We start from the raw sequence: 24,418 nt of genomic DNA on the forward strand, positions 1-24,418 counted from the left end.
CTAGGGGCCCCCTAGCAACAACAAAAAGAATGAAAAAATATATATATCAGTAAACCGTCGCCGTGATAAGTATGTTTAATTAATTTAGTTAATATGCCTAGATTGCCTACTCTCAGAGTCATGTATATTATTGAGTCAATAATATAATACATTAACCGTGCTTTACCTGAACCTCATCATGACACTAGAGGACGGCAGGATTGTAATTTCCCGTGTTCAGTGAATTCAACAGAGGCAAGACACCAGACCAACCAGAGAGTTGAATGGAAATAAACATCTGTCTTATTGGCTGACAGGTACCTATCCTTTGAGCTGTGACAATGTTTAAACTGTCAGTCGGACTCAGAGTTTTTGAAGATGGACATAAGAACATTTTTTCTTAAAAAAGACGACAATTCTCAAGTGGTGGCTCACACAACAACCCCAGAGCCACCACCTGAGCCAGGAGAACAAGGTATGTACATGTCAGTAACTTCAAAGTTATGTGAACATCTAAGCAAAGCATAAATTACAGCTACGTTGACGTTACTTTGAATCGCGGGGGTAAGCTAAACCGTTAGCAAGTAGCTATAGCTAGCCAGATATATTAAATAAACACTTTGTCATATAATCTAAATGTAATGTTTTTTAGCGTTACCTGGTGATTTCAAAGAAAGCTCTCTGGGAAATGTTGACTTACTGTTCGACATGAAGCTAGAAGCTACCTTACAGTACACAGTTAATCCTGAGTCCTGTCAGTTAAAGTGTTTCACAGTTAGCTTAGCTAAGCATCAACCTAGCACTGAAATATACGGATGTTATGTGACAGTATTTCTGAGTGAAAGTCAGCTGAAATGGTGGCATAGTTGCCACTGCTTTACGTGTCGACAGCATGTTTGAACGTATTTGCAGCAGTACATGTGGCTGTTTGAACACTGACGTTGCCATAACAACACCTGAATTTAAATGTGCAACCTCTTTTTGTGACAGATTTTTGCATGAAATTATAATTCTTTTGAATGATATTCCTATTGACAGATAGTTTCCATGTGAACATTATGAGATGGACAGCCAGAGAGAATACATGAAAAACAGTTATGAAATACTATATGACAAAACAAGAATACAGTTTGAGTGATTTGTAAAATATCCATAAATAAAAATCTGTTTACATTTCTGTTTCATCTGGGTGTTGAGAGATGTATCCATAGATCTCTTCATGTTGATCTCAAAGTGCACCAGATTGATGCTTTAACTTCAATATTTAAAGAAGAATCTTCCCGGGGGAGCATGCCGGACCCCCCTAGAGGAGGTGAGGACCCCCTTAGAGGAGGTGGGGACCACCCTAGAGGAGGTGAGGACCCCTTTAGAGGAGGTGAGGACCACCCTAGAGGAGGTGAGGACCCCCTTAGAGGAGGTGAGGACCACCCTAGAGGAGGTGAGGACCCCCCTAGAGGAGGTGAGGACCACCCTAGAGGAGATGAGGACCCCCTTAGAGGAGGTGAAGACCCCCCTAGAGGAGGCGAGGACCCCCTTAGAGGAGGTGAGGACCACCCTAAAGGAGGTGAGGACCACCCTAGAGGAGGTGAGGGCCCCCATAGAGGAGGTGAGGACCACCCTAGAGGAGGTGAGGACCCCCTTAGAGGAGGTGAGGACCACCCTAGAGGAGGTGAGGACCCCCTTAGAGGAGGTTAGGTCCACAGTATTTACAAGCTTATTTATACAATATGTGTGCTTATGCTAACATCATAAGCCAAAAGTTGGTTCCGTGTTGTGTGTAGTGAGAACGCGCTAGAGTGAGGGGGGTCCCCAAAAGTCTAGGGCCGGCCCTGGGTGGAGGTATGCCCATTATTTTGAGTTTGTCCGAAGAATAGACAGGAATGTGACGGTGAGGTGCAAACTGTGTCCAGGCCAGAAGCTGTTATCCACTGCTGTAAACACCACGTCCTCAACAAGCACCTGCAAAGAACACATGCTAAGGTGAAGCTAATAGCTAAGGACCCCCGAACCCAGAGTGAGTGCGCCGACTCCGAAGCAACAAAAATTAGAATTTGGAGGAGCGGTAACCAAAGCAGAGATGGGCAGGCTTGTAGCATCCTTCATAGTAGAGGAAATGTTGCCCATTTGCAAAGTGGAATCACCATCGTTCAGAGATATACTGCGCAGAATACAGATAGCAGGAGACAGAGGACAGCCATGGTCAGATAGGAGAACAATCAGGAGCTATCTGGATCAGTCTTATGCGACAATGGAAACTGAACTAAAGAGACCATTTGAAACTGAAGAGTTTATCGACGGCCACTAGAGGGCAGCGTCACTGCTGTCGCTGACCGGATATGCCGTGCTCTGACCCGGTAGTGCCGAGCGGCCATTTTAGTTCAAACATTGTTAATTCACTCCGCCTCGAGTTGAGACGTTCATCCACTCATTCATGTAAGATTGTTTCCACTATTGTTTGGTGTGTCTATACTCTGTGTCGTTGTATATATTTGTATTGGTGATGACATGCATGGATGTAGTACTTTGTCAGCTTATCTTGCTGCATTGCTCTGTTTCAGGGTGTCGTCATCCTTGTCATTAAACTAGCAAAACTGACATTGAGGAGTGTGTTTCTTCATGACGACACCATGGTCGTTGTTGGGTGCCCTGTCCCCGGCTGCGAGTTAGAATCCAAAGACTTCATAGATTCAGCCACCAGCACGCAGCGCCTGTCATGGCCGCAACAGCCCAGGCCCCAGGCCCTCACGTCCCGAGACTTAATCGGCCCAAAGTTGATGTGGGCATGTCGATAGAGGAATGGAACGTGTTCATCCGCCGTTGGAACGTATTCCGCGCCGGCTCAGGCATAGGGGATGCCCAGGCCCCCTTCCAGCTGTTTCAGTGCGCTGGGCCTGTACTTGGAGACAGCCTGTTGAAAGCCGTCCCCGACGCCGCTTCCGGACCCTTGCCAGACCTAATCACCGTCATGCGTTCCCTAGCTGTCATCCCAGTCGCTACATGCGTTCTGCGCACCGAGCTATTTCAGTTACGCCAGGAACGCGATGAGACATTCCGCACATTCGCTGCCAGAGTGCAGGGTAAAGCAGAGACATGCGCATATAATGCGGTATGCGAGTGTGGTAAGGACGTGGACTATACCGACCACATTATCTGTGATGTTCTGCTCAATGAAATTTATGACTCGGACATACGCCGCGAGACGCTGGGGACACCTGACGTCCTGGTCAAGCCAGTTAACGACGTAATTGCACTCGTCGAGAACAAAGAGATGGCCCATAACGCTCTCCATGACCAGCCATGTCGTCATTCCGGCGCCTGAAGACGACTCCACAGACGAGCCCCGCCCCAAGCCCTGCGGACGGGGCTAAACGTGCCTCGTGCCCGGAATGTAAGAACGTCTTTAACGTCTTCACGGAGGGGCCTCGCGGGTGGAACCCTAAGCCTCACCAGGTGTGCATCGGCTGCTACAGGGCCCCCCAACGAGAGGCGTCAACAGCCGTCATCCGACAGTCAACAGGCCGCCATTGGGTCGGAGCTGGTCTCCCAGGTCTCGTCGGTGCAAGCTGGGGCCCGCCCTGGCCGACGTCACGGGAGCCGTCGCCAACGCCGCACCCCTACGTCGCACGGCTGTGTCAACAGGCCTGCACCTATCAGACTCGAGCACCACATCTTCTCCAAGGGCGAATGGAGACGAGCCAGGCTGAGAGACCACCCCCGAGCATTAATCACCATCTCGATGGACATGCCAGTCGGGCTGAGGGATGGCAGCAGCAACCGGGGCTCGGCCGACGGAGCTCGGATATCCGCCGTCGCGGACACTGGCGCGCAGTCGGACCTTTGGTCTCTGGAGGAGTTCCTGGCCTGCGGTTTCTCGCGGGACGACCTGCGATCCGTCAGCCTCAGCCAGCCGGCCGCCAACCGCTCCCCTATAGCCATCGAGGGAGCGTTCTTCGCTAGGCTCTCGACGAGCTGCAGCGGGGGGCGTGTTACATCCACGAAATGTATATTTAGTTTTCGTTGACGAGACGGGACTAAGGTGTTAATGGTGGACTAACGGACATTCAAAATGCAGGGTATTTTCCCCCGATTGTCCATCTTGTCTGTCAAAATGCATCTTACGTTTGTAACTTGCAATATCATTATTTCCGCTCTCTTCACTCCAGAAGAGCGATCTCCCTGTGTCTCTCTGTGTGCGGGGGGCGGGGCCTAACAGACACGCTGCAGCGGCACACAGAGATCTGCCGGGGACGGAGGGTTCAGAAGGGAGTGGGACACATGCTGGAGTCCTTCTAGTCTGAATGACTTTGTATACTGCAGGGTAGCTGGTGGATTTACTCCAGTTGGAACTAAAGTCTGATTTAACACTTGATTTGATTTCACATCATTCATCCACATCTGTAAAGTAACTAAAGGGATTAAAAACATGTTGTGGAGTAGAAACACAGTAGCAACACATTTGAATACTCCAGTAAAGTACCTCAACATTGTACTCAAGTACAGTTAATTAGTCAATTACAATATTTTAACATAATTATATAAATTTCATTTATTTCACATTTAAATAAAGCAATTAATTCGCTTAACAATTTGTTAGTTTTTCCCATTAAAAAATAACAAAAATTAAATACAAGAATACCGTTAAAGTACCGGATCGATAAGAAGTGTCGATAAGACTAGTGTACCGTAGAAAACCTTAACGATCCTAGATACTACACAAGTAAAGTGTTAAGAAAGTGAAATGTTGCTTTACGAATTTCAACACTTGATACTGTCACATTGATTCCAATTTCAGATAGGCCTGCCTGTATTTGCCTAACTGAATTGGTTTAAAGAGAGAAAACATTTTGACTAAAAAATGTTGTCGAATAAAACTAGACAAAAACTATGAAGTATAGGAATGACTAAAATTAATAACCATTTTCGTCTAAAGACTAAGACTAAATCAAAAACAGCTGCCAAAATTAACACTGAAGCATACCTGCCTCCGCCCCGACTGGTCCATGCGTGGCATTGGCTACTTCCTGCTCCAGCAACATTGTCACTGTGCCTCGGGCATACCGGACTGCTGTCCAGGAGGATGGAGGATCACCCTCGCGGGTTCGCGTATCCTGTCCCCTGCGGAGCAGCGCTATGCGGTCGTCGAGGGAGAGGCCCTAGCTGTGGCCTGGGGTCTGGAACAGAAGCGGTACTTCACGCAGGGGTCCGACAACCTCGTCGTGGTCACCGACCATAAGCCATGGGTGAAGATCTTTGGCGACCGTACGCTGGATGAGATAACAAACTCGCGTCTGTTTATACTCAAGCAGCGCACCCTCCCATGGCGCTTCGACATTGTGCATCTGCCTGGCAAGAGCAACTATGCCGCTGATGCCACGTCGAGGCATCCTTCCCCCTCGGGCTCAGCGAACGGCCTCTCATTGGGGCTGCCGAGCGGGCCTGACGCCGTGGAGTCAGCACTCAGGGCCTCCATCCACAACGACGCACGGGAGCTCAGAGCCGTCTCTTGGCCCCTCCTCGCACGTGAGACAGCGGCTGACGGATGCCTCGGCCACCTCCTCCAACTCATCAAGCAGGAGGGTGGGATTGACGTTAACGACCCTGCCCTGGCGAGTCTGTCATCGGTCTGTGAGTCCGTCTACGCACAGGACGGCGTCCTGCTCTATCGGGACCGCGTCGTGGTCCCCCCATCCCTCCGTGGGAGAGTCCTTCGGCATCTCAATGCCGCTCACCAGGGGACCTCAGCGATGGGGCAGCATGCCTGAGCCATAGTTTACTGGCCCGGGATGTCCGGGGACATTCAGGCCACCAGGGACGGGTGTGCAGACTGCAACCACAATGCTCCGTCACAGGCGGCCACACTCCCCCGGCCGTCCTCACCCCCGTCCACGCCATTCGAGGCGTTGTTTGCTGACTTCTTCGATTATGGGGGCCATCACTACCTAGTTGTCGGGGACCGGCTCTCGGGCTGGGTAGAGGTCCTGAGCTCTACGGCGGGTACTGCCCTGGCGGGCTCAGCTGGCCTGCTCCAACACCTCTGTTCGTTCTTCGCCACCTTCAGCGTACCGGAGGAGCTCTCGAGCGACGGTGGTCCGGAATTCAAGGCGAGCCACACAGAGGACTTCCTCCGCTCATGGCACGTCAAACACCGTGTGTCTTCTGTTAGCTTCCGCAGTCGAATGGGAGGGCGGCAGTTGCGGTTAAGACTGCTAAGCGCCTCCTGATGTCCAACACCGGCCCGTCGGTCACCCTTGATCAGGACCGCTTCCTGCATGCTATAGTTGTGAAACACGCCTGACCCCGACTGCAACCTTTCGCCAGCGCAGATCATCTTCGGCCGCCCCCTTTGTGGCTCGCTCTCCTTCGTGAACCGCCTTGAGAAGTTCTCGAACCCGCATATCCGCCTGCTATGGTGCGAGGCATGGGCGACGAAGGAGGACGCCCTTCGGACCAGTATGTCCCGTACCACCGAGTCTCTGAGGAGGCCGCCTGCACGTTACGAGCCCGAGTCCGGCAGCTGGATACGGGATTTAGACCGTTAATCTATTCCGGCCCATAGCTTTCCGGTCTGGGGGGGATGAAGAATTTATCGCCGGCCACTAGAGGGCAGCGTCACTGCTGTCGCTGACCGGATATGCCGTGCTCTGACCCGGTAGTGCCGAGCGGCCATTTTAGTTCAAACATTGTTCATTCACTCATATATTTGTATTGGTGATGACATGCATGGATGTAGTACTTTGTCAGCTTATCTTGCTGCATTGCTCTGTTTCAGGGTGTCGTCATCCTTGTCATTAAACTAGCGAAACTGACATTGAGGAGTGTGTTTCTCCAGAAACTTTAGCAGTCTGCGTGATCTGCCTGTAGGGAGGGGCGGGCCGGCCCTGCGAGTAAAGTAACGAGTAAAGTAACGAGTAAAGTAACGAGTAAAGTAACGAGTAACTTTATGTAGAGAGTAACGGAGTAGTGTAATATATTGCCTTTTTCTTTAGTAACGACCCCATATCTGGCAAGCAGGCACTATTTCAGTGTGAGGACAGGGTTTGAGGGAAATAAATACATATTCTGAACGTGAAATCAATAAAGTATGCTCTCAAATTTAAAGACCACGCTCTTGAATAAAGATAGGGAATAACCCCATCTGTGTGGGGATTTTAAGACCGCGGAGTCTACACATGTGCATCCTCGAAATGTCTCCTAACGAAGTACGCCGGGCCGGGTAGAATTCAGAGTATGCTGGACATTGGAACAGTCCTTCGACGGCACTCGATGATGTATCATGCTTTAAATAGTGGCTCTGGAGCATCTTTACTCGACATTGAGAAACACCCAGGGTATCAGACTGCAGCCTGGGGAGAGCTAACATGCTAACTGCTAACACACTGTTTATCAGACTACAGCATGCTAACTGCTAACACACTGTTTAGCATGCTAACATGCTAACTGCTAACACACTGTTTATCAGACTACAGCATGCTAACTGCTAACACACTGTTTAGCATGCTAACATGCTAACTGCTAACACACTGTTTATCAGACTACAGCATGCTAACTGCTAACACACTGTTTAGCATGCTAACATGCTAACTGCTAACACACTGTTTATCAGACTGCAGCATGCTAACATGCTAACTGCTAACACACTGTTTATCAGACTACAGCATGCTAACTGCTAACACACTGTTTAGCATGCTAACATGCTAACTGCTAACACACTGTTTATCAGACTGCAGCATGCTAACATGCTAACTGCTAACACACTGTTTATCAGACTGCAGCATGCTAACATGCTAACTGCTAACACACTGTTTATCAGACTGCAGCATGCTAACATGCTAACTGCTAACACACTGTTTATCAGACTGCAGCATGCTAACATGCTAACTGCTAACACACTGTTTATCAGACTGCAGCATGCTAACATGCTAACTGCTAACACACTGTTTATCAGACTGCAGCATGCTAACATGCTAACTGCTAACACACTGTTCATCAGACTGCAGCATGCTAACATGCTAACTGCTAACACACTGTTTATCAGACTGCAGCATGCTAACATGCTAATTGCTAACACACTGCTTTTGGACTACAGCATGCTAACATGCTAACATGCTAACTGCTAACACACTGTTTATCAGACTGCAGCATGCTAACATGCTAACTGCTAACACACTGTTTATCAGACTGCAGCATGCTAACATGCTAACTGCTAACACACTGTTTATCAGACTACAGCATGCTAACATGCTAACATGCTAACTGCTAACACACTGTTTATCAGACTACAGCATGCTAACATGCTAACATGCTAACTGCTAACACACTGTTTATCAGACTGCAGCATGCTAACATGCTAACATGCTAACTGCTAACACACTGTTTATCAGACTGCAGCATGCTAACATGCTAACTGCTAACACACTGTTTATCAGACTACAGCATGCTAACATGCTAACATGCTAACTGCTAACACACTGTTTATCAGACTACAGCATGCTAACATGCTAACATGCTAACTGCTAACACACTGTTTATCAGACTGCAGCATGCTAACATGCTAACATGCTAACTGCTAACACACTGTTTATCAGACTGCAGCATGCTAACATGCTAACTGCTAACACACTGTTTATCAGACTGCAGCATGCTAACATGCTAACTGCTAACACACTGTTTATATATTTGAGTTAATCTGCACTTCTTAAATGTTTGTGTATTTCCGAACCGTTTCCAAACGTTGTGAAGCTTCTTGGGCTGAGAGGGAAGAAGCAGCTCTGAGGAGAGAAACATAAAAACACATCAACAGGTATCTTAGATGTATGTATATATATGTATTTATTATAATATCAGAGAGCTGCGCACCTGGGTGAAAGTGCGGCAGCTGAGTGACCCCAGGCCAGCTGAGCTCAGACGGGACACCCAGCACCTGCAGGGTGAAGCATCAATAATAACAATAACAACAATACAAACAATAAGTTAATAAATATTATTGTTATTGTACCGTCCAGATGTGCTGCAGCTGTGCGCTCTGGTCTGAGTCTCCGGGGAAGGCTGGCGCCCCCTGCAGCATCTCCACGAAGATACACCCTGCACTCCTGAGAGAACACAGCTGGGTTCAGAAGCCTCTCCACCACAGGGAACAACAACAACAACATGTTTCTGTTGTGAACATCCTGAGTGTCCTCCTCCAGCATCAGAACACCCTGATCACAAAGGTATCCTAACTGTAGCTGTGAACATGACAGGATGTGTGATTACCTAGAAGAGCATCAGGACTGTTTGAGGCATATGATAGCTATGTGATTAACATGATGATTCAGCCTCTATGGAGAGAGACATATGACAAGCATGCTCATTTCTGACGTGGAGCTAATCTGAAGTAAACATTGAATACTGCTTTCTATTCCTCCATCTAGTGACTGTGGAACTCCCTCTCTTGGATATCAGCATGTGAAGGACACTGTTCAGGAACTAGTTGATGCTCTGTATGTGATGACTCCTTCCATTCTGGAGAGGATCACAGATACATGGATCTGTTTGAAGCTCAAGCCGGGAAACAGGGAGATTGTTCTAACAATTTCCAATAAATGTTATTCTGAAACATAACTATCACTGTTGTCTTTCCTTCTATAAATGAAGCCAAAAAGATGTCAAGCTGGCGCTTAGCCCTCCAAAAGGTGCATGGTTGCAACTTAGACAGTTAAGTATTTTATATCAGTGGGTCCTCATGGTGCAACACGGCAGGCAGACAGAATTGCTTAGACACAGGTGTCACATGAACTTCAAATGCTCTGGAAAGTTCCTTATACAACTTTAGCCTAAGTGACACACACTGAACAGTCTGGTGGGTCATGGTCTTTGTCATTTGCTTTTGTGTTCTCATCACAACATGTCCAAGATGTCCATGTGCCAGGCTAACACATGTGACGGAACTAGCTACATTTGGAAATGTTTTTTGTTGCTAAAGTTAACATTCAAGCCATTTAAGAATACAAATGCTTACATGACATGTCATTTGTTAAACATTAAGCTGTCTTCGGCTCTTTTCTGATTCTGATTATATATAACCTGTTGTAGAAACATTTCTTGATGAAATTGATATGAAACTAGGGTTAATGTCCCGATGTGGCATCAGTGTCACAGCAACATCTATGGCATTTGTTTCATATCAATTTCATTGATATTCACAGTAAACCCAGAGTGACATATATGCACAATTACAAATATGATTATGATCTGCTCAGTTAATTTAGCTGATTCAATTATATTTAGTAAACATATTCTTTATTATTCAATTCAAAGTATGTTCAAACAAATGTAAACCAAAAAATCATCCTCATTAATGAAGTTATAAATAAGAGTTACTTTACCATTAAAGCCCAATGTGACATATATGTCTCATTTCAGATATGTGACACTAGGGGGGGTTACTTGTCAGAAATGTGTTCTAGGTGGTCTGTTTAGTCTAAATGACGTTCCCCTTAATTTCCCCAAAAGTAGAAATGGGTCCGGGTTCTTATGGGTGAAACGTATAGGCTTAAAGGCATAATAGAACTACTGTATTATATGTATTCAACGTGTGCCCCGCTGGACTTACTTTTCTGTGGTTTGTTCCTGTGACATATCAGCAGAGCCACGGGAGATAGTTTGTGTGTTTCAGTCCCATGCATCAAGGTTATTTTCATGTATGTAATTGTTTTTCCTGCACAGTGTAGAGTCTTGTTGTGATGAGAGGGATACAGGTATTTGATTAAAAAAACGTGCTCCCTGGAGGTTAGCTACATAATTGATATCACAATTTAATCGGAGCTGATCACAAGTTGTCATCCAGTCATCTCGATGAGCGTTCGGGCTGTGAATAAACAACTTGTGTTTTACTTTTAGGCTGTCTGAAGGTATGGACAGCTATCAAAGCTACTATACATCACATTAAGAACGATGTACAAATGAAAGTCGTAAACAAATATATAATTTAAATGATTTATTCAAGTTTGCAATATTTTGAACAGGCATCCACACAGTCACCTACTTTGTAATGTTCGATACCTCCCTGTAAGCGTCACGATATCGGCCTCTCCCCCACAACCTCACATACGAGGACTGAATGTGCAGCAAAGTGATCTTAGGAAGGCAGATATAGCAAAAGATGAACGTAAACGAGGCGATCGACATGTTTCTTTCCTGGTAAGTCAACAACGGGTCCTCGATGTACACGCCCCGGATTCCTATGACGAAAATAATAGAATGTCGCCAGCTGCCATGACTCAACTTATACTGTAACACCGACTCCTCCAGAGACCCTCCTCGATAATCGATCCTCGACGAGCCTTTAGAGAAATTAGTTTTCCTTCCAGACCGCGCGCCGACATCCGTTTCCGGGTCGCTGCCGGAGGACCTGGGAGTCTGGGACACGAAAATTATAGAAATGGGAAACGGCTCATTTCCGAGGACTCGCGCGCGTCGGCTTGACACCGGGACGACCGGCTTGACGCCGGGACGACCGGCTGCCCTCCCCGACAGGCGCACGGACGCGAGGGCCCGCTCATCACTGCGCGCACAAGTGCGACCGCAGTTTTAATTATTATTTTATTTTATTGTTCCTTTTTGTTTATAGTAAATCTTACTTTTAATTCTTATTTAAGTTTATCAAATAAGTTGCACTGTGCCTCTGTTTTTGTAAAGGCAGCCTTTGGGCACCGGGGGAGGGGAGACCTGCTCATTATAAATCTGGGAAACAGGTGGTAGTGAGCCCCCCCCCCCCCCCCCCCATCGGGTAAGAAGGAAGAAAGGCTTGATGTGTGGAAATAATAAATTGCTCTGACCTTGATTTTTACCCATGCGTAAGATTCGCTGACTCAGCGGCACTTTGCGTTATATTTCTTTCTTATATTTTTATGATTTTGGCCGCTTTATAGTAAAAAACCCGCCTCATGAAAGGATACTATTTTTTGGAAACCCTTTTTGTGTGGATGGCCCGCTTCAAAGAGGGATACAAGGATTTCCTTATTGCAACCTCCGTGAGTCGCGTGGAAACACAAAAGAGCAGGACAGACGCCGGCCTCGTTTTGGAAATGTTTGTACGCGAGGCAGTGCGCGTGGGACTCGTGAGCAGGGGCGCCGCCAGGGATTTTGGGCCCCATGAAAAGATATGAAAAGGCCTTATGGTGGTGCCAAATCAGAGCCTATTAGCTGTTCTCAGTCTTTTTCTCAACATGCATCTGAGTCCTTGCTCAGCCTTACTCACCAAGAGCCCAGCGCCTAGCTTTCTTACAGTCACTGATTAGGTCCTTGAAGTCCAGCTTTCTAGCTAACTGGCTTTCAATGGACAGGATGGCAAGACTGCAAAGCCTGTCCTGAGACATAGTGGACCTCAAATAGTTGATCAATTTTAGCTGACTAAAAGCTCTCTCACCTCCTGCAACAGTCACAGGCAGTGTGCAAAATATACGTAAAACAATGCACACTTCTCCAAAAATGCTTTGCAGCTGCATCTTGTGAATTGCATTCAGGAGACCAAGAGGGGACAAGTTAGTGTGGAAAGTGGCAGCATACACAGTGTTCAGGTGTCTTACTTCATTTTCAAACTCAGGAGTAAGATCTCTTGATTACTTCCTGATCAGTGGTTGGCAAACAGAAGGGACTTTATCCTCAGCAATCTGCCCAACTTTCAGAACAGCAGAACATTCTTCCACAATACATTGAGTGGTGAGGAACCTAGTGTCTAAGTATGATCTTCTCCATTGCAGTAAAAAACACTGTGTTGCTGCACTGTCCTGATCTGTCTTCTCTTGAGAGGTCTCATCCTGGAATCTCTTCCTCTTCCTCTTCCTCTTCCTCTTGCAACAGTGTTCCATGCTAAATTCAGGTGCAACATCCATTGGAGCATCAATCAGTGTTGCCTCAGACAGGAGTGACTCCCATGCATCTCTAAGAGCCTGTATCTCTTCCTTTAAGTCTCTGATATTGGCTGTCTCTACGTCGAGTGAGATCTTCCCAGACTGGAGAGTGGTATTCCTGTCCTCAATGCATTGCAGTACTTTTAGCCAGACAGTGAGGAGGACAATAGCATTGAATGACCTGAAGTAAGTCTTCAGCCCACTAGCATCTGATCTGGCCTCACTGGTGAGACTGCATGTCATGAGTATGCTATCAAGGGCCTCAGGTAGGTGTCTTGCTACAGGTTTAACAGCGTGGATCCTTGAACTGCAGCGGGTATCGGAGAGGCGATGCAAAGAGCAACCTGTTTCCTCTTTGTAGATGGCCCATCGCGCTGGACTGGCACTAACAAGTGTGTAAAGGTTCTGTGCTTGATTCTGCAGCATGCACACCTACAAGATTTAGGGTGTGGGAGGCACACGGTGAAAATGTAACAGATTATTTTTGTTCAGTATTTGGGTTTGGACTCCCTTGACTTCTCCTGACATGTTTGCCCCATTGTCCTATCCCTGCCCTCTGCCCTCTGCAATGTCTGTCCCTTTGTCTTGAAGCACATTTTCAATCATCTCGGCTATCTCACTCCCTGTCTTTTTGTGGAAGTCCTTGAATTGAAGGAACCGTTCAGTGATCTCCCAGTCATCAGTTTCTTTGTTTCAATAATTCACATATCTTATGAGCACAACATTCTGCTCAGTATGTGAAATGTCTGGTGTAGCATCACAGGGGACAACATTCTTCTGCCACATAACTCAATGGATTCATTTTGAATGTCAGAGCTCAAATAATGTGTCAGCCTGGTTCCTTTCTTTTTGTCCTTAACTTTTTGTAAGTGTTCAACAGTGGGTCGTAATGAGCTAATAGCTCTAGTGTGCCTAGGACATGCCTTGGTGAATGTCCTTCAGATCTTTGGTTGTACCCCTGAAAGGTCACTTCCTTGATGAAGTGCAGAGTCAGGTCTCTCTTCAAGAGAGCTCTATTTTTCTCAGTTTCTATTTGTATCTGCTTCTGCAACTGACAGTCAATGCCGCTAACTTCTCCCACTTTAAGTAGCAGTCTCTGTGGGCCTTATTCTTCTCATGGGCCGGGAACCTATCCTACATACGACGCCACTTCACATCAGACCTTTTATATCCATGTTGACTGTTCAGTACACGAAGGGAAGGTCTTTGTGTTCATGGGAGAAAAGCACACATGGGATGCAATATAGTGCTTTAGTGCTTTAGCTGTGAGTCACCCGGTCTCTCTTCTCCTTCTCTCTTCACCTTCTCTCTTCACCTTCTCTCTTCACCTTCTCTCTTCACCTTCTCTCTTCACCTTCTCTCTTCACCTTCTCTCTTCTCCTTCTCTCTTCTCCTTCTCTCTTCTCCTTCTCTCTTCACCTTCTCTCTTCACCTTCTCTCTTCACCTTCTCTCTTCACCTTCTCTCTTCTCCTTCTCTCTTCTCCTTCTCTCTCTCTTCTCCTTCTCTCTTCTCCTTCTCTCTTCACCTTCTCTCTTCACCTTCTCTCTTCACCTTCTCTCTTCACCTTCTCTCTTCTCCTTCTCTCTCTCTTCTCCTTCTCTCTTCTCCTTCTCTCTTCACCTTCTCTCTTCACCTTCTCTCTTCCTGCCTTAATATACTGCAAGTATTCTGGGAATGCCTTTCCTTCAGAATCCTGTAGCATGTGTTGGTCTTCATCTCTTGTTGTGGCCAATTTCCTAACTATAGACTCCCTGTCCATATTATTCATATTTGATGGCCACAAAGCATCAGGTCATTTGACTCACTCTGTCTGTCCTTTCCTCACTCTGTCTGTCCTTTCCTCACTTTGTCTGTCCTTTCCTCACTTTGTCTGTCCTTTCCTCACTTTGTCTGTCCTTTCCTCACTCTGTCTGTCCTTTCCTCACTTTGTCTGTCCTTTCCTCACTCTGTCTGTCCTTTCCTCACTTTGTCTGTCCTTTCCTCACTCTGTCTGTCCTTTCCTCACTCTGTCTGTCCTTTCCTCACTTTGTCTGTCCTTTCCTCACTCTGTCTGTCCTTTCCTCACTTTGTCTGTCCTTTCCTCACTTTGTCTGTCCTTTCCTCACTCTGTCTGTCCTTTCCTCACTCTGTCTGTCCTTTCCTCACTCTGTCTGTCCTTTCCTCACTTTGTCTGTCCTTTCCTCACTTTGTCTGTCCTTTCCTCACTCTGTCTGTCCTTTCCTCACTTTGTCTGTCCTTTCCTCACTCTGTCTGTCCTTTCCTCACTTTGTCTGTCCTTTCCTCACTCTGTCTGTCCTTTCCTCACTCTGTCTGTCCTTTCCTCACTTTGTCTGTCTCTTTCCTCACTCTGTCTGTCCTTTCCTCACTTTGTCTGTCCTTTCCTCACTTTGTCTGTCCTTTCCTCACTTTGTCTGTCCTTTCCTCACTTTGTCTGTCTCTGTCTCTTTCCTCACTTTGTCTGTCTCTGTCTCTTTCCTCACTTTGTCTGTCTCTGTCTCTTTCCTCACTTAGTCTGTCCCTTTCCTCACTTTGTCTGTCTCTGTCTCTTTCCTCACTTTGTCTGTCCCTTTCCTCACTTTGTCTGTCTCTGTCTCTTTCCTCACTTTGTCTGTCCCTTTCCTCACTTTTTCTGTCTCTGTCTCTTTCCTCACTTTGTCTGTCCTTTCCTCACTTTGTCTGTCTCTGTCTCTTTCCTCACTTTTTCTGTCTCTGTCTCTTTCCTCACTTTGTCTGTCTCTGTCTGTTTCCTCACTTTGTCTGTCTCTGTCTCTTTCCTCACTTTGTCTGTCCCTTTCCTCACTTTGTCTGTCTCTGTCTGTTTCCTCACTTTGTCTGTCTCTGTCTCTTTCCTCACTTTGTCTGTCTCTTTCCTCACTTTGTCTGTCTCTTTCCTCACTTTGTCTGTCTCTGTCTGTTTCCTCACTTTGTCTGTCTCTGTCTCTTTCCTCACTTTGTCTGTCCCTTTCCTCACTTTGTCTGTCTCTGTCTCTTTCCTCACTTTGTCTGTCCCTTTCCTCACTTTGTCTGTCTCTGTCTGTTTCCTCACTTTGTCTGTCTCTGTCTCTTTCCTCACTTTGTCTGTCCCTTTCCTCACTTTGTCTGTCTCTGTCTCTTTCCTCACTTAGTCTGTCCCTTTCCTCACTTTGTCTGTCTCTGTCTCTTTCCTCACTTTGTCTGTCCCTTTCCTCACTTTTTCTGTCTCTGTCTCTTTCCTCACTTTGTCTGTCCCTTTCCTCACTTTGTCTGTCTCTGTCTCTTTCCTCACTTTGTCTGTCCCTTTCCTCACTTTTTCTGTCTCTGTCTCTTTCCTCACTTTGTCTGTCCCTTTCCTCACTTTTTCTGTCTCTGTCTCTTTCCTCACTTTGTCTGTCCCTTTCCTCACTTTGTCTGTCTCTGTCTCTTTCCTCACTCTGTCTGTCCCTTTCCTCACTTTGTCTGTCTCTGTCTCTTTCCTCACTTTGTCTGTCCCTTTCCTCACTTTGTCTGTCTCTGTCTCTTTCCTCACTTTGTCTGTCCCTTTCCTCACTTTTTCTGTCTCTGTCTCTTTCCTCACTTTGTCTGTCCCTTTCCTCACTTTGTCTGTCTCTGTCTCTTTCCTCACTCTGTCTGTCCCTTTCCTCACTTTGTCTGTCTCTGTCTCTTTCCTCACTTTGTCTGTCCTTTCCTCACTTTGTCTGTCTCTGTCTCTTTCCTCACTTTGTCTGTCCTTTCCTCACTTTGTCTGTCCTTTCCTCACTCTGTCTGTCCTTTCCTCACTCTGTCTGTCCTTTCCTCACTCTGTCTGTCCTTTCCTCACTCTGTCTGTCCTTTCCTCACTTTGTCTGTCCCTTTCCTCACTCTGTCTGTCCCTTTCCTCACTCTGTCTGTCCTTTCCTCACTCTGTCTGTCCTTTCCTCACTTTGTCTGTCTCTTTCCTCACTTTGTCTGTCTCTGTCTCTTTCCTCACTCTGTCTGTCCTTTCCTCACTTTGTCTGTCCCTTTCCTCACTCTGTCTGTCCTTTCCTCACTTTGTCTGTCCCTCTCCTCACTCTGTCTGTCCTTTCCTCACTTTGTCTGTCCTTTCCTCACTTTGTCTGTCCCTTTCCTCACTCTGTCTGTCCCTTTCTGTGCACCTTCTCTTGTCTTTACTGGAGCCTTCATCCTCATCATCTACACTGTCACTGTCCTTCACCTCTTCCTCCACACACCTTCCTGACAAAACTGAAGAGGGCCCTGGCTCTGTGGAGTGTCCCTGGCTCTGTGGAGTGTCCCTGGCTCTGTGGAGTGTCCCTGGCTCTGTGGAGTGTCCCTGGCTCTGTGGAGTGTCCAAGGCTCTGTGGAGTGTCCCTGGCTCTGTAGAGTGTCCATGGCTCTTTAGAGTGATGACACACATGATCAAATATTCTTTAATATTAGTATTAATATCATAAACATTGTATTTCCCTGATACAGATCACTCAACGCTCCAAACATCCTCAATAGACTAAAGCAGTTTGTCTTATATAGATCAGTGGCTAATTAGATGTTAGCTTTTTGTTTTGATATATATATATATATATATTTTGTATTCAGTCTCCCTTCAGGTATGTTAAGTGGCATGTCATTCAACACAATGCTGCTCACCTCCTTCGGTTGGGAGAAAAGCTGGTTCAGGTTCAGCCTTATGGGGGGACAGGGCTGCTGAGCCCAGAGATGGATCTGTTGGTCCTGGCACCAGGGGCAGGGACAACTGGTTTAGTATGAATAGCTGCTGAACATGTGCCTGCATTTAATGTCAGCTAAAAGAGGAGTGAAATGAAAAACCTCTGAATTGTCTGTGAAGATATTAACAGAACTTAATGTCAGCTTAGTCAAAAGAAACATTACAATTCACAATGGACTACGCTTAGCTCATGGACCACACCTCTTCTTGTGAAAAACTGGGTGACATACTGTCGCCCTTTAGTCCCTCTCTCTTTTCTTTCTCTCCTTTCTGTTCTTTTCTTAGAGCCTGACTTTGTGAGTCGTTGAGACATGGTACCACCATAGACTACAACACACGTACGTAGGCTACGAGCATCCCTCCTCACATGCTTTCACTCTGCTAGAAAGGGCCGTTTCCGCGTTTGGAGGCAGGAGTCGCAGGACCAAACCATTACATGTAAATAGAGGGGGGTGTCCAGAGGCTTTGGATAATTAACCTTTGGAAGAAGATAAGTGAAATGAATCGTAAGTTTAGTGAGTAGCCTACTACGCAATATAACGTTATATTAATGTTCTTTATTCATGAAAGGGTACTTACATTTTTTTTCTTAATGTTTTAAACATTTTGGGGCGCCCTGCTAGTCACGGGCCCTTAGAATCGTCCTAACCTTTCACCCCCTTACGGCGCCCCTGCTCGTGAGTAAACAAGAGGAAGACATGAATGAGTCATGCTTGTTGTGATTTAATCAATGGATGCAGACGCAAATGAACATATGAGCCAAACGTGTCAAACGTTATGGAGGGAATGATTAAACGCTTCATCAAAGAAATAAGGACGTCTGTGCAGGCCAGTTTTACGCACGCTGCGGAGAGTATGGATTAACGCAGACGCAATCTGTTCATAGGGATTGAATTAAAGGCAACTCTCAAGGAAAAATGACTGAACCTAAAACTGACATGGAGGCAGAGGATCTTTTCAAATCCCTGACGGCCACACGCAGAGGGAAACTTGGAGTGTGCACAAAGCCAAATGAAACTAGAGCCCTGCTCACTGACGGTGGAAATGTTGATGTGTTGATGATTGCATGGATAGGTTTAAAACTGCTATGGATGAATTCAATAAAGTGCATCATTCTCTCCAACAGCTCTTATCTGATGAGGAAAAGGACATTGATGTAACAGACTGGTATGAACCCAGAATGATGAACTTTAATTACTTTGCAAAGGAAGTTAAAGCATGGAGAAGAGAACGTATTGCACAACTACAAGTTGATCCACTTGACAGTATCTCCAATGCCTCCAAGAGGACTACAACATCAAGGGCCTCACCTGCTGCTCAGTTAGCATCAGCAGAGAGGGCAGCTCTGAGTCTGCTGCTTTAAAGAGCCTGTGACACGAACCCAGCAGCTGTGTGCAATGAGACATTGGGCTACTAGTCATCTCGAACCGTCAGTTTAAAAAAGAAAAAGCGATACCGTTCCGATAAATATCAATCATTTCGAACATCGCGGGAAAATTCCTTCGACTCATTTTGAGGTTTTGGGGGAAGCCGGAAGTGACGTCAATGCGGGAACGCTTCACTGTGCGGCGAGAGAGCCAAACACGGACAAAGTGTGTTGTCATGCGTAGAAATGGTGAATTACTGAGTTTAGGCACGTTCATAACGTTTTAATGAAGTTGACTACAGTATATTCATTTCTTAGTGCTTTCATGTCAATTCGTTGAACATATGAAACATTAAATGATCGAGAGGATGATGATGATTAAATTAGGATTACAGATCGGTAGTGAGAGCTGCTGAATTTCCTCCCGTCGGATGTGATATAAAAACAAATCGATGCTTTTTGTAAACTCAAGTGGATGAAACTACATTTATTAGTGCTTTCATGTCAATTCGTTGAACATAGGATTCATTAAATGATCGTGAGGATGATGATTTAAAAATCTTTTGTTTGAGCCGGTCTGCATTTCCTGATGAGGAAACAAACCGATGCTTTTTGTAGTAGTAGTACCAACATGGATTAAACGTGTGGTTTTTTACCACAATGTGGGGAAATTAATGGATCAAATGCACGGAATATGATGATTATTATTATTATTATTATTATTATTATTATTCCCACTCCGATCGGGACACAAGGTCCACCGTTTCCCCGCAGCGAGGCTCCCCCCGATGACAGTTTACGTGGGCTGGGCTGGGTGCAGGGGCGGACTGGCCGGTACCGAAGTGGGCCGGTCGGATAAGTCCCTAGCACATCCCCCACTCCCCCCGTTGACAGTGTACTAGCGGTACCGAAGTGGGCCGGTCGAGAGTCCCGGGCTGATGTTTAGTCCCAGTCCACCACTGGCTACATGACCGTATGATCGCCCATATTGACGCACCTAATTCCTAAACTTCTAACAGATACAACATAAACCGATCCTTCAGCCTCAGATGAGCTCCCAGACACGTTCAAAATTAAACTGTCATCGCTGTCTGAGCTTGCTGCTGTGTGCGCCATCGTGCGTTTACATGCAGATGCTGGGATCCTGAACGGAGCAGCTGGAGCGCTGTGCTGACGTCACACATAATTTGGCGGGACTTGAAGAATCCCCGAGAGGATCCAGGAAATGGTCAACATTGAAGGAAAGATTAATGGTTATCAAAGTACAAATATCCAAAATCAGTTCAGTCACGGTTTTCAAGGGGACAATATTTACTCAAATTGATGGGTTTGGATGATGGGGGAAACTCGTGTTCAGGCTCTTTAAAGGACATGCATGCACTGCGACTGGAGGAAACAATTCTCAAATCAAAAATGGAAAAGGTGGAGATGGAATCACAGATTACAGCAGCAGATGCCAAAATGAGGGTACTTCTCAGCCCGAATGAGGATGATCATCCTGGGGATGCTATGAATGCTTATTTAGATGAAGAAGGTAAACCGGAAAATGTGGAGCAAACGTATACAGACACTTCTGTCTTGGAATTTATTGAAGTAGCTGCTGTACCTAAAACTCCACTGCATAGAACAATTGTGGATTTCCATAAAAGATCTCGGCAAGCAAATGGTGCATCAAGCCCACAACCGGAAAAACCGGAAAATCCTGAAATCAACATTTCCTCAGGAAAACATCAACACACTGGCACAGAGACAAAAGGACATAGTTGATCTCATGATAATGCAACACAATGTATCTCTGCTAGCTAAGAGAGAGGTGCCTGTGTTTAATGGGGACCCACTCTCTTTCAACCTTTCATGCATGCATTCAGATACCTAATTGAAGAGAAAACAAGTAACTGCCAGGACAGGCTCTACTTTCTTGAACAGTTTACATCAGGTCAAGCCAGAGATCGCTTATCAGGATAAGGCACTCAACTGGACAGCTATCAAGCCAGATGATGGAAAATCTCTTCATGCCTACTCACTATACCTAAGAGAATGCCTTAACGCCATGCAGGACTTGGAGTACATGGATGAGCTAGACGTCACATCAACGTTAAGACTAATTGTATCCAAGCTACCATAGAAGCTCAGGGAAAGATGGCGCACAACAGCGTATGAAGAATTTCAAAATAAAAACATCAGAGCAAGATTCAAACATCTGGTCGAATTCACCGAAAAGCATTCTGACATATTATTACACCCAGTGTTTGGAGAAATTAAAGACTCAAATCCCACTGAAAGGATAATCACCAACTGAACATTATGACACCAAGCTACAGGCATTGAAGGTGCAGCAACCCACCTACATCAAAGCTGCCCCTGCAACCATATGTAGTTTCTGTCAAGGCAGGCTTGCAGTAGTGGACTGCTTAAAACTCAAATCAGAGCCTCACGACTAAAAGATTAATCATCTAAAGACAAATGGTTACTGTTTTGGTTGCCTAAGGAAGGGTCACATGGGCAAAGACTGTACATTGAAGCTAAACTGTCTAACATGCCAAAGACACTGCTGCATATTAATGATTTAAATTCAAAACAAGTCACCCTGCAAAACAGTAGAACAGAACCAAAGTGAGCGTCCATCAACAGTGCGAAAGTATCAGCTGATCAGTCAACAGGGGCCGGTGAGGATTGTGCCCTTGCTATTGTTCCGGTTCAAGTGAAAGCGGCAAAAGGAAGCAAGTATATTCAAACCATACGCCTTTCTTGACCCTGGGAGCACGGCCACATTCTGTACTGAAAACCTAATGAACCAACTGAATGCTAAAGGACGAAAGACTGAAATTCTACTCCGCACAATGGGACAAAAAAGGAATGCAAAAAGCTATGAAATCACAGGACTGGAAATAGGAAACATAGATGGAGGACAATTTATCAACTTGCCCGAAGGGTACACACAAACTAAGATTCCTGTCTCAAAGGAAAACCTTCTCACACAATCCGATCTTGAAAAATGGCATCATCTCAGTCAGATCCAAATCAAGGAAATTGATGCAGACATTGAAATGCTGATAGGGATGGATGTTCCCAAAGCCTTGGAACCCTGGGACATAATCCACAGTCAGGGCAATGGACCATGCAGTGAAGACAATGTTTGGATGGGTGGTCAATGAGCCCCTCAAATCTGCTATGGATACTTCTGAAACAATATCAGTAACCGTCAATAGAGTTTCACTGGATAATCTGAGGCACCAGCTAGTCTCACAGTACGACCAGGATTTCCCTGAAAAGGAATATGATGAAAAAAGAGGGATGTCATGCGAGGACAGGAAATTCATGGACCTGGCTGAAAGTTCAATAATCAGCAAAAACGGAAATTACAACTTACCTCTACCCTTCCGTGATAAGGACTTGGCCCTGCCTAACAATTACAACATGGCACTACATCGCACAACCAACCTTGCTGGGAAATTCAAGAGGGGTTCAGTTTACGCTGAAGAATATAAAGTCTTCCTGGAAAGGTACTGGAAAAGGGCTATGCCGAAAAGGTTCAGATCAGATCAGACGGCAGGCTCTGGTACGTACCGCATCATGGGGTTTACCATAAAAGAAAGAAGAAACTCAGGGTTGTATTTGACTGTTCCTCTTCATTTAAAGGAAAGTCCCTTAATGCTGAACTCCTGCAAGGTCCGGACTTCACTAATCCCCTTCTAGGCGTCTTGCTCTAAAATTGCAATAATGGCTGACATTGAAGCAATGTACTACCAAGTACAGGAAGACCACCGTGACTATCTCAGGTGTCTGTGGTGGCCTCAAGGAGACATCAGCAAACCACTGGAGGTCTATGGGATGAATGTGCATCTCTTTGGCGCAGTATCATCCCCAAGCATAGCCAGCCAGAGACAATACCAGCAAATACAGCATGGAAGCACTGGAAACCATTCAGCGCAGCTTTTATGTGGATGATTGTCTCAAATCTGTGGCTTCTAAAACTCAAGCTATTGATCTTACCAAGGATCTAAAGCATGTGTCGAAGGAGGATTTACTCTTACCAAATGGGTGAGTAACAGCCAAGACGTGCTTAGAACCATCCCTGAATTGCACAGAGCTAAGCCAGTTGAGCAATTAGATCTGGATAAAGAAAAAACACCTCTAGAAAGAGTTCTAGGCATCCAGTCGAATATCGTGAGAGATACTTTCACCTTCACTGCTGCCATCAGACACAGAGTTCCTACAAGAAGAACAGTTCTTTCTATTGTCAGTTCTATTTACGACCCCCTCGGTTTCCTTCCACCGTTCATCCTCAAGGCCAAGCAAATCCTTAGAGGACTCGTCATTGATAAGTATGGATGGGATGAAGTTATCCCAGAACACCTTTCAAAGTCATGGCAAAGATGGATAGCAGAACTAGATCAGCTGAGCAGATTTGAAGTGGACAGGTGCATGAAGCCTGAACAATTTGGACTGCTGAGCTGCATCACTTCTGTGACGCAAGTGAAACGGGGCATGGCACTGCAAGCTACCTTAGATTCACGAACCACGAAAGGAGATTCTCATGTGTCATTCATTCTCGGGAAATCCAGAATCAACCCTCTGAAGCAAATCACCATTCCCAGACTGGAGCTCGCAGCTGCTACACTTGCTGTAAAAGTCGACAGGATGTTACAGAAGGAACTAAACATGAAACTACAGAAATCAACCTTCTGGACAGATAGGACCTCAGTACTAAAATACATCCACAACCAAACAAAAAGATTCCATACCTATGTTGCTAAGAGGATAGCAGTGATTCACAACGTGTCCCAAGAAAGCCAATGGAGGCATGTAAGTTCCAAGGACAATCCAGCTGACTTTGCATCACGTGGATTGGATATTGAACCATTCTTGGAGTCCACAAGATGGTTGAATGGCCCTGTCTTCCTTTCAAAGGAGGAAAGTGAATGGCCCGAAGTGCCAGAGGATCTTGGCCACATCCTCCTTAACGATCCAGAGATTACAAAGGACATCTCTGTTAACAGCTTGAAAATAAATAACTGTGCAACCACGACCTCATTGAACACTACTCCTCTTGGAACAAACTACAGAGAGCACTTAGTTGGTTGTTGAAACTCAAAAGACTGCTTCAATCCAAAAGAGCTAAAGCTCCAGTGACCCGCTCCAAAACTGCAGAAAGACAACAAGGACTATCTGTGGAGGATTTGGAGGAAGCAGAGAAATCCATCATTCACTACGAACAAGAGCGCTACTTGTAATCTGAGCTGATGCTGCTAAGGAAAGGAGAAGCTGTTAAAGCTGACGGCCCCTTACGCAGAGTTGACCCTACTCTGGATGAAGGTGTCCTACGGATTGGAGGACGCATAAGTAAATCTGCTTTGCCAGTACACTTGAGAAACCCGGTACCCACATATCCAAACTGATTCTAAGCGATATTCCTCAGCAGGTCGGACCCTCTGGGAGGAACCACATGCTCTCCAGACTAGGCCACACATTGTGTTACCCTCTGCCAACTCTTCTGCAA

At 45.9% G+C, this 24,418-nt stretch overlaps 1 protein-coding gene across 1 annotated transcript in view; it reads right to left on the bottom strand.

The window, feature by feature from the left end:
• The window catches only part of LOC307033464 (cyclin-dependent kinase 15-like), a 57,237-nt gene that overhangs the window by 10,922 nt on the left and 21,897 nt on the right, over positions 1-24,418 (bottom strand). The window contains exons 9-11 of the mRNA XM_079671950.1: positions 8,975-9,068; positions 8,836-8,899; positions 8,699-8,747 (exon numbers count right to left, since the gene is read on the bottom strand). Of these exons, the coding sequence (XP_079528076.1) occupies positions 8,699-8,747; positions 8,836-8,899; positions 8,975-9,068 (207 nt within the window). The remainder of the gene's footprint in view (positions 1-8,698; positions 8,748-8,835; positions 8,900-8,974; positions 9,069-24,418) is intronic.

This window comes from Notothenia rossii (genome assembly GCF_949606895.1).
Source record: "Notothenia rossii genome assembly, chromosome: 3".
In the NCBI taxonomy this organism is placed as follows: domain Eukaryota; kingdom Metazoa; phylum Chordata; class Actinopteri; order Perciformes; family Nototheniidae; genus Notothenia; species Notothenia rossii.